This window comes from Asterias rubens, chromosome 7 (genome assembly GCF_902459465.1).
Source record: "Asterias rubens chromosome 7, eAstRub1.3, whole genome shotgun sequence".
NCBI lineage: Eukaryota > Metazoa > Echinodermata > Asteroidea > Forcipulatida > Asteriidae > Asterias > Asterias rubens.
Genome location: NC_047068.1, coordinates 10135546 through 10147327, shown reverse-complemented (window position 1 = coordinate 10147327; position 11782 = coordinate 10135546). Strand labels below are relative to the sequence as shown.

General features: G+C 36.9%; 1 protein-coding gene across 1 annotated transcript; it reads right to left on the bottom strand.

Annotated features, from left to right (window-relative positions):
- Positions 1-7825: 7825 nt before the first annotated feature.
- Positions 7826-11467, bottom strand: LOC117292934. Its single transcript, XM_033775109.1, has 3 exons — positions 11094-11467; positions 10016-10189; positions 7826-9223 (listed from the first exon to the last, which is right to left on the bottom strand). The coding sequence occupies exons 1-3, from the start codon at positions 11296-11298 to the stop codon at positions 8976-8978; spliced, it is 627 nt and encodes a 208-aa protein (XP_033631000.1). The 5' UTR covers positions 11299-11467; the 3' UTR covers positions 7826-8975.
- Between the last annotated feature and the right edge of the window lie 315 nt (positions 11468-11782).

Here is an 11782-nt window from a genome sequence, read left to right as displayed (position 1 = left end):
GCCACCAAGCCTGGACTTCCTGCAGGCACGATATGTACACAGCTCAATGGAAGAAAACATAGTCTTATACTTTATGGAGATTGCACTGTGTCCAATTCTTATTAACTTTTGATCTCATGAAAGGGGGCACATTTCAAAACTTGACAAGCTTTTACTTTCATAACTATTGTAATTATGTGGAAATTAAGACACAAAATGTCAACTTTCCCATATGACCAGTGCAGTATATTGCCTGCCAGACTAGCCAAAGGCACACTTATTGCAAACAAAGGCCACATGGTCAATAGCGCGGCCTTCTAAGACGTTAAGATATTAAGAGAGGCGTATTGCCATCGAAACAGCAACTTCTTGGTACCTCGACGTCTAGGCACAATTAAAAGAATGGTCAATAGTGAAAGAAAAACTGGACTGCTTTTACTCGTGTATGCCTAAAACTACGATGTTATCTGGAGCGGTTTATGTTCATAATTAAAAATAATACACCATTGTGGCGAGCTCTAAACCAATCAAAAAGCCGAATATTTGTACGGTGTGCCCTATGAATCTTAAAAGTAGAATCAGTGAAATTATAAATAAAACATTTCGCAAACCAAGTTTGTAGATCACTGGTGTAAAAGTCAGAACCGTTTAGAATATAAATGAATTGAGAATTTCGACTTACTTATTTCAGCAAACATGGACTCAGTTGCATTTCTCTCTGCGAGGGCTATCATGAGGCCCGCGAAAGTTTTCGCTTTGAAGTCCAGCTTGAAGGGCATGCTCAAGGGACCCATGATGTATGTGTAGGTATGAGGGATTGATGGTTCAGTGAAGTACTCACATACATGCCCTGCAAATGAAAACACAAAAGAGAAACTTTCCTTTATTTTCTGATAGCAAATTAAATATTCAATAGAATACAAAATATTGAAGGCATATAAAAAGCACAATTAATACGGAAAGTAAAGCACGACCAACATTGGGATATACAGAGCGCTATCTACTTACAGCGTATGGGTGGCTCTCTGCGGCCGCGGCAGGTTGATCTCAGGCTTGAGAATGCTCTTTTCTGCAGAGCCAAATAGTTTTCTCCATCAACTGCAGAGATCATTGTAGAACACATTTCACCTTGCAGAGGCAGTACGTAGAAAATCATGACCAAACCGAGTGCCAGAGTTAGGGAAATAATGTGATGCGAAATCTTCTTCACTCTCGCAGCCATGCTTGATAGAAGTGGCCAGGACCGAAGAGATAGCGACTCTGCAATATAATGTGACGTGTAGCGATGTCTTGTTGTGATGTGTTCAGGTAACTGCGTTTTGCAGTTGCCTTGAAAAAGTGGGCGGTGCCTATAGCAACCATGTTTACAAATCTTCCCATTGTGTAACACTTGGCCGAATTAGACCATTTATTTGGTGTTTTTCGTTAAGTGTTATTGCATATCCACGCCACGATTGCGCCTTTCGCATCAAGGTTATAAACTAGTAAGACTGAATACTATAATTGTGAAGATAAGGTAATGGTTGGCACTTATCAGCAAGTACAAGTTTTAATCGGAATGCTTGTTGATTATAAGATCCATACCAGTACTAATGCTAAAGATAAAAAATAGCACTTTTAGTTAAAATTTAAGTTAATAGCATTTGAAGACCAATATCATGTGATATTCAAAAGAGATACAGATAGAAAGATACATAACATAATATCGACACTAGCAATACCATTCAACTTGGTTTCACTATAATTTATTTTCCATCAAAATCATTTGAAACACCAAAGGACAAAATATAAAACCAATTTAGTTTACTTTTGCTACACCATTGAAGTTTATTTTTAACTACGCGAACATTTCAATGCAATACAAATTGAAAAGATTAAAAAAGTTAGTAAGTTCATGACCAAAGTGTTACTGTTAGAGTTAACAATCCTTTGAGTTCTGGTAAAAGCATTTCTAATGTTTTCTACTTCAAATTCTGTTTTTGATTTGTCATGATTGATACATTTTCAAACAAAGGTAAGACTTAACTGCAGTGTTAACTGATACAATGTTCAGCTTATAATATTAGTGCCTTTGTTGGTTTGGAATGTTTATTTACAGTGACCTGGTTTTCAAAGATGTTTTTGGTAGTATGCCATTAGCAGACTGACTCAAGTCTAATGTTTATTTCCCATCGTGCATCACCTTACAACATGGCTGCTCACATGTAAGTGACTATGCTTGTATTATCTTGAATGATAAGTTGAGCAGCCTCTAACTTAACGAAGCTACTTCTGTACAATGTAACAAATCAAATCCAGCAACCTGTACGTTTTAACAGCGTAGCATTTTGGGTGGTACGGTTGGCTTGTACTGTGCGTAAAGCGCTCGCCTCTCACTAAGGTGACCCCCGTTCGAATCCCGGCCGGGGCCATATGTGAGTTGAGTTGTGCGTTGGTTCTCTGCTGTGCCACGAGGGTTTTCCAGACTATCTGATTTCCTCCCTCGGGAAAAATCAAACACTTTCGATTTTGGTCGTAATAGGTTGATGCGCCTGGCAGCTAAATGCTCCCTTGCATGCCTGCTTCTCGAACGCGTTGTAGCCGCGTTGTAGCTCTTAGCTGAGAGTAAGGATGATAACCCCCCCCCCCCCAATTAATATAACACGGTAGCGAAGTTTTACTTAATTCTAACTTAGAAATAAACATAAATAAATTACAAGCTTTCAGCCGAGAGTCAAAAACGGCTTATCTGTTATAATGACCCCTTGACGCAAGTGACGATTTTCCCCTAATTAGGTTGGAACACAGTTCTCCAGCTTTGGCGCTGTTTTCCACATCAAATAGCCGCCACTGACGTCACGATTTCTTTGTTGCGCGGGTTTGTTTGACCCCGCGTTTTTCAGAGATTTGACTTGGAGTGTTCTGAGAAAAACCGATTTTGACCATGTTTTAACGTGAGGTAAGAAATTCGTCATACTTTTTTATATGTTTTCTATGGACTGCAGCTGTTAGAAAACTGTAATATCTATATATTTTTATTTGAGATCATCCTTTATTGGCTGTTCAAATTGTTTGTAGGCGCAATACAATGAGCGTAACGTTTAGTATTTAAAGCGCAGCCATCTTGCGCAGTGTGGTTCTTCGTATGTGTAACGTAAGAGGTTTTTCATTATAAAACTCATTAACACCAACAGAGGAAGTATATTTGAGGAATCAACTTTAAAGGTCACCTGGAAGTGGTATTTTGTCAAAATAAACTTTTGTCATTAAAATATATGTTTTGATGAGTGGAATATGAATAAACAATTCGTAAGCGCAGACTTCGGCGGTAAGCAGAGCCATGACGGTTCTAAAAAATTAGTTTCCATGTAATTTACAAATAATTGGTAGGATAAAGGCTGAAACGAAAAGCAAAATTCTGTTTCCGAAAACCTGCATCTTGGCCTGGGGCATTTCGCGTTTTGACCGAGCTAACAAGAAACACGATTGATCTGTGACGTTTCAAAACGAATGACATCATCTCATTCCACTAGATTGTTGACAACAGTAGTATCTATGATAGCCATGGCGGCCTTACACTTCTTATTATACTACAGTGTATCTGTGTACAGAGAAAGAGTCCTATATAGGGCTATATCTATGACAACTAAATCCCAACCCATAATATTTGCAGATTCATTAGTCAAAGTCTTTTGTTCTCTGGTCGCATGTGTCCTTCAGTAGGCCTTCAGTGGTACCAGCTTTATAGTGGCTTCTAAAAAGCTTTAAAGCTTGCGTTCTACTTCTTTAATGAATCTAATTTTAAATCGGAAATATGGTTTTAAAAACTGGCATTTCGAGAAAATGCGTAAGTTTTTCAACACCGAGTGTATTTAAAGGCACTGAGACTATTGGTAATGTTACTCAAAATAATTGTGAGCATAAAAACTAACTTGGTAACAAGCAATGGGGAGCTGTTGATAGTATAAAACATTGTGAGAAGTGGCTCCCTCCGATTCACACAGTCAAATATCCAATAAATGTATGTAGTTTTTCTTACGTGAGCTTAGACGGTTCCATGTTCAAGTCAAACGTTTGGTTTTACATAAAGGCGGACGGTGTTAGTTCACAAAGAAAACCACAAATTCGAGGGATATTTGCTAGCATAAACAAACTTACTTGGTAACGAGCAATGGAAAGCTGTTGGTAATATATTTCGAGAAACGGCTCCATCTGAAGTAACGTTTTTTTTTAGAAAGAGGGAATTTCTCACTCATGATAATTCAACCCCTGACCTTTTCAGGCATCTGAAAGCATAAACATTAATTTGTGCACCAATGTTTTTTGTCATTAATCCCTTGCGCCTGAATGATCAATTAAGTCCAAATTTTCACAGAATTTAAATCTTTCTTTATTATGAGTAATGGGAGAGGTTGATAGTGTGGAACATTGTGAGAAACAGCTCCCTCTGAAGTGATGTAGTTTTCGAAAAAGAAGTGATTTCCAACGAATTTGATTTCTTTCGATACCTCAGATTTAGAATTTGAGGTCTCGAAATCAAGCATATGAAAGCAAACAACTTCGTGTGACCATGGTGCGACAAGGGTGTTTTTTTTAACATTATTATCTCGCAACTTCGACGACCGATTGAGCTCAAATTTTTCACCGGTTTGTTAATATTTTATGCATATGTTGAAATACACCAACTGTGAAGACTAGTCTTTGACAATTACCAATAGTGTCCAGTATCTTTAATGTCTTAAAATCGGTGCTTCGAACACATCTTACAAAGAACCAGTACAGCCTGCCTACCCGAAGGTTGTTCCATTGTCAGTGTATTAATCGTGTAAGCAATAAAGCTAGCCGCATATTGATTTGTATACCGCTATCTTCTTCTTGAATGTCAAGGACTTGTTGTGGCATGGTTTACACGCATGAATACAGATAGGCTAATCTCAAAAATTTTGATTTTAAAATCCATCTTTTTTCCTACTGAAAAAAAAATGAAGCTTTTGAGCACGCAATGACGGTATATCGGTTCTTCCAAATTGTTTCTTCTGTCATGTTGTAAAAAAGTTTTTTTTAGAACCATTCGTTTGTTTTCATCCCCGTAGATGTTTACAATAAAACTAACAAGTGAAAATTTCACTTTCAAAAGGTGGTCACTATTTTGAGATATCACCGCAAATCCGGAGCGAATAATGTCCACGCAGGAAGAAAAAAACCCTAATAATAATGAATGAAGATACAATCTAAGAAACGCTACTGATAGCAACGATTGTCAGATTCAAATAGTGGGACATAAAACACAACCGCATTACTTCGAAATGGAATGTTTCTCAAAATGTTTTAAACTACCTAAACCTGGTGTAGGTTTCTCAACGAAAGTTATAATTGCCATTCACTTTTTTAAGTGATTACCAAAAGTAACTTCCCTCACACCATAGTAAAATTTTTTTGAACTGCATTTAGACCGAAGTATACACTGGTTATCCATCATGCTGGCTTGACGCAGAACCCAGATGGTAGACACGTCATCAGAAAAGGGACACACTTCGGGGCTGGGGTTCAAGCAAATTAACAATTCCCAACACATGAACAGTTAGATTTCTTTGAAGTGTTTTAGTTTTTGGTAAAAACACAAATGTTTTGACTACAGTTGCTCTTTACCTATTTCTTTCTTTAATTGTGTTGTATGATATATAATTCAAAAATGAACAAGAATAATACAAAGGACAATCAAAACAAACGGAAAGCTATAGGTACTGCCCAAAATGATCAAGATAACTGTTTAATTGAACAATTCCCAGACAGAATGATTTAATAAATACAGTGTACATTATGTAGAATGCTTATAAGATATCTCAATATTCCTATGAAAAACAGTTTTAATAATCCTCAACACGAAAAAAAAGTTTAGAAACGAGGACAGACAAAATAAAACCAAAATTAACTGACGCAACTGACGAAAACAAAGTTTAGAAACGAGGACAGACAAAATAGAACCAAAATTAACTGACGCAGTAACCCATTTACCATGAAAGCAACCAAATCGGGCGATGGTTTAGAGGGTTGTTTCATTGTAAGCGATTTGATATTCGTGTGTCGAGTGTGTAAGTTCACCCATGCCCTACAACACATGCCTGTGTATTGGTTTTTATGGCTATCTTCTACAACACTAAGGATGTGTAGGCCTATGGCATGCATTTGTACGCCAAAATACAGTGACTCTATTTGTAAATCAACTTCAATCAGTATCTTTTTCTCTTCTTTTAATTCTTTTAAATTGCAGTAAATCCTTCTAGACTTTTTTAAATTTAATTTGCTAAAAAAAACGTTAAAAGGCAAGCATTTTGCTCATAATAGAAAACAAAACTGTGAAAAGATTATGCTTTATTTATTTATTTTGATTCAATTTCTTTCAGGAAATGTTGGAAAACACACGTCTATATAGGAAACATCTTCCATGCTTAGTCAACCTCGAAAGGTAAGATTCTGTTAAGCTGACGTATATATTGCTGTTATGTAAGATTGTCATTACCCGTGAAAAGATTCTTCACAAAAATAGCTTACAAAACAAAATCGTGTGCAACGTCTTCGAAGGGTGAGCTCCCCCCCCCCCCCCGATCTGGGCTTGAAATAACAAATTACCTTCAACGACTTTTAAAATGAAAACAAGGAAATGCCAGTTTAGTGGTGAGCAGGTAGTATACTTAGCTAGGCATTAAAGATGTTACGCTTGTCATGAGCTCGAAAACATGAACTAGATAAACATTTAACTTCTGCATTCTGCATGAAAACATTAACGTTACATCAAAATAAATGTCGCATTTGACTAAAACTTACTCGAAGCGAAAGCACTATGCATGGGTTATTGTATATAAGAAAAAATTAAAACAAAAATGATATAATTAAATTATATAATAAATGGACACTTCGTTTTTAAGACAGAGGTTCTGTAGTGGGAATAAATAGATGTTAATTTAAGTTGACAAATCGTCAAATATAAGCGACAAATTACAAACAAGATGTTAACATACAATAATTATTAAAATGCTATTACCCACAACAGAGTATCATTACATAAGTAATTAAATATTCAAAATAGGCTAAATAGTTGAAAAGTAGAATTTCTGATAACGCCGTTACTTCAAATGCCTTCAAGGGCACATCAAAGTATTCCCTTGCAAAATATGTCTTCTTATTTTAAGAATGATGTGAGTCACTGTGATTAAAGATACTATTAATTACTAGCGCAGACTAGAAATGGTATAGTAATTGGTGCTAAATCGCGCTATGCACAAGGCAATGCAAGGAGCTATTAGCCTTTTTGAGGTATGGCGGACGCAACAGGAGTGCACTATTTGGCTTGGGTGTATGCACACAAATTTACCCAAACCTAATAGCGTCGTAGCATTGTGTTCGCCATATCTCAAAAGGCTTATTGTTGTATGTTGTCCAAATTGAGCCGCTATTCCAGATGAATAATTTAATATTATGTTTAGTTCTGGCAAGGCAATATTGTACAGCTTTTCTCATTGGGAACTTAAAGGGAAGGTACACGTTTGATAAAAACTCAAAACAAAAAAATTACTTAAAACTGACTTGGTAACTAGCATTGGAGAGCTGATGATAGTATAAAACATTGTGGGAAACGACTCCCTCTGAAGTAACGTAGTTTTCGAGAAAGAGGTGACTTCTCACTAAAAAATAAAATACTTCTAGCGAGAACTCTTGTATTCCTATCTGAGAGCACACAAATTCGTCCAACAACGGTGTTTTTTCTTTTATCATTTTCTCCCAACTCCGATGACCAATTGAATTAAAGTTTGTACATGTTGTTATGCATAATGTTAAGATACATAAAGTTAGAATACTGGTCTTTGACAACCACCAACAGTGTACCTTCCCTTTAAGTTTTTATTTTCAAATATTGATATAGTGGTCAAAGTGATATTAATCAGTTAAATCCATTTCACTTGACCATTAACACAATTCATATGTTCCAAATCGTTACCACAAATCAACATGGATTACTTTTTGAGTCAATTTACCCCCCCCCAAAAAAAAAAATAAATAAAAATACGCTATACAGTGCGCATTTTATGCGATGCGGCATTTATACACTTTTACCGTCTATACTTTGACTCCCAACAAGGGGGGGGGCACACATCTAATGCAGCCTGTGCCGTTGAAGCAGAAAGATTGACACAGGATTTTTTTTTTTTTGAGAATAAAAACCTAACACGCGACAATTGCTCCAATTGTGTTTATGGCCTCAAATCGGGACTATGAACACCATTGGCACAAATCAACAGAGGGCGCCTTCTTCATCTAAAACCTAGCACCACATCAATGTTTTAATAGCCCTTTCGTTACAGCACTGTTATTGGGTTAAACGCATTGAAGCGAAATAATGAAAACCAAACGCTTATCAGAATGTGCAATTATTATGTAAGAAAATGGAACTCCTTTCAACTGTCAGTGCCAGGATCAATGCCATTTTAATTATATCTTTGCCCAGCATAATTTTTTTCAGAGCAACTAAATTTGTTGTAATTTCAATCTGCCCTGTAATCTTTGAGAAGGCACTGTCTTTGCTGTGCCTTTTTCCTGCGATTCCCTTATCTCCTGCCTCCTTTTTGACGGTTATTTTTGTTTTATTATCTTATTTGGTTCATTATTTAAGCTTGTTGTGATATAATTAATATGTATTTACTGGCTTTGCTATTTCTTGAGTTAAATTTATTTGTTTTAGGAGAGCATCTTTGGCTAGACAAGTTTAGTTTTTTACTGTAGTTTTTTCTTCAGCATACGTTACATTTCAAATTATGATTTCGAATTGAGACAATTATCAGAGCTTATCTCTACGACACCAAATGATGAGTTTGTACTTACAATATGAAAAACTGTCAAACTTAGTTATTAAATAATAATCTGAAAGTCTGTTTGTTGTAATTTCTCTCGTTGTTTTCCCTTTTTCTGCTGATAGAGGAAACTTTGAGATTACCCAAACTAATCCTGAAACTTGAATGACATCATGCAGCATCACATGGCATGTATACGAACCACTCAGCGATCGCGTCAGAGTCAAATATTACATACTTAATCACTTTCATGTTGGAATCGTTACTTTCCATAAATGGCTCCTCTTGTCCGTAAGCTCCTACCTGTACATTTCCGTTGATGTACGTCACCCAGAAGCGAGTTGAATCACTTAGGTTTACGTATTTGCTTTCAGCTGGCATTGATGCGACCGATTCTATGCGAGAGGTGCTGCCTAATTCTGAAAAGAAGAAATAAATTACACTTTAATCGTAATTAGTTCGGTAACTTCGTTACACTGCCAGTTTACAACTGGCTACTTAAGCTTCTTTTTAAAATTAATCTGCGTTATAAATTTAACCAAAACCCAAAGACTTTCTTTTTTGTAAGCTGATTTTTTATTTAATCTTTTAGGGAGGGGGGGGGGTTGATATTCTTCACTTTCTGTGTACAAACATATAGGAATATTATTTTTTTCTCTTGTACTCTTGCCCGGTTTTCTCTTTTCCTCTTTCCTTGGATAGTTTACTCACATGCCTGCTGCTGGTACGAGATTACGATTGGGAAGCATGATTTAAAATTTGAGTGGCCTGGGCAAGGTCGTTTTACCTGCTCACTTTTTTTGCAACATAGACTGGTCCGCTGTCTCAAGGAATTGAGTTCTTCATTGACTGTTTCACACACCTGATCCCACCCGCGCAAATTTTAATAAAATTACAATATCTAGACCATCTGGAAGACTGTAGACATGCTATCAATAGTATATTGAGAAAAGCCAAAATGAACTGCTGCGCATTTGAAAGAATTATTGTCCCACTCGAAGAACAAAGCAGACAGAAGCTAGGTTTCTAGACTAATAAAAGCTTGCAATAAAACTGTCTCACTAAAGATATGTTTATCCCTTTTAGTTTCCCTTTGGATTTCGAGGGTAAATATTTATAAATAAACCTCATTCTTAAAACGCACCAGTTCAAGTAATATTCTCATGTTTAATTTTGGATATATGTCATGTAATAACTACAGCTTGACTTACCAATAACAATTAAATTGTTGCCAGTGTCCCTCAGGTCCAGAAAGACGTTGTTTGTAGACTGGACACTGAATTCGAGTCGCTCTAAGGGGGTGTTCAAGAACCCCTCTTGAGGGTATATGTGTCTGCTCGGTGTTGTGATGTGATCATAGCATTGAGACGCGTCATTAAAGTCACCTGGAAGTGGTATTTTGTCAAATAAAGCTGTTGTCACAAAGCTATGTGTTTTAATGAGTGGAATATGAATAAACAGTAGTCTGAGGTTCTAAAAAGTTAGTTTTCATTTAACTTACAAATTTAAGAATAGGCCCGACCCGAGAGGGCGTTCTTCGTGACGTCAACCGAGGCGCGCTATTTGAAGATAAAATGTGTAGTCTGGCCCCGTACACTACGTATGTATCGGTATGATGTCATTAAAATTAAATTTTCTCTTCAATCCGGATTCAAAGCACCTCGCGACGGCTCGAAGTGTTCGCTGCACAGCGCTGAAAAAAACTTGTTTTCGAAACGTACAAACTCAAAACTAGGACTTGAATGTACTTGCACGTGTGTTCGATGTTTGATCGAGGCAAAGTCTGCCTCGATTGACGTCGCAAAAGGGGATAGGCGGAGTCACCCCCAAACAACTTTTACCGATTTTTTAATCATATAAATCTTGACGAGCAATTACTAGAAACAATATTTTACTCTTCATAAACACATACTCTTATGTTTAAAAATATATATATATATATATATATATTTCCAGGTGACTTTAAGGGTAGATCTGGACTCTGGAAAACAAGTGTAACTATTGTTTTTTTTTCATGCAGATCTGCAGTTAAAAGCACTGGCCACTATTGGTCATTACTCAAATATAAAAACTTACTTGGCAAACGAGCAATTTAATAGCAATTTAATGGCGAGCTATTTTAATATAGTATAACCAATGTGAAAAAGACTCCCCTGAAAAAACGTGTTTTTTCTAGGGGCTGTGGGTACAAGAAACGATTCTCTCATTTGCATACTAGGGAAATAAACCTAAACAAATAAACAATCATGGGAAGAAATAGAACAACAGAACAACAACAAAATTACTCACGCATCTTTCGACATGTCGATTTGAAGTTCGCGAATGCCTTTTCTCGTACAGCTGCCAAGTCTTCTCCGTTATCAACAGAGATCATTGTCGAACACATTTCTCTGTTGTGAGGTACGGTGTTGCAAGCCCATGCCAATGTTACAGTAAGAGTAAGGGCTGACACATAACGCACCATTCCTAACCCCACACCATGTATGCTGAACATAATAAGGACAAACCTACCGGCCGTTGTGGCCGTTTCGATACAAGCCCTTGTATTAACAGGTATGGTACTAAAGGGTAAATGTTTGCCAAAAGACGTGTATTTGGTCTTTCTAGTGTTTATTATAGGTTTTTGGACAAACGTCGTGGTCGACTACGTCAGAGCCAATGGAAAGCCCTCTCCCGGATAGTTCCACCCACAATTTTCATACAGGTGCCTTTATTGTGAGTCATAAGCAGGGTTTCATAAGCAAGTGTTTCGTCATCACAGAGGCTGAGACATGAATATTCACCATGCTAATATAAATGACTCCCACTAAAGGCATCTTATACAATGTCTGTTGTCTACTGAAATTATATGTTAAGGCATCTTATACAATGTCTGTTGTCTACTGAAATTATATGTTGTGGGTAGAGCTACTCCGGGAGAGCTGTTCATTGGCTCCGGCGTAGTCGACTGACGGACGTAATGTCCAAAACCTACGATC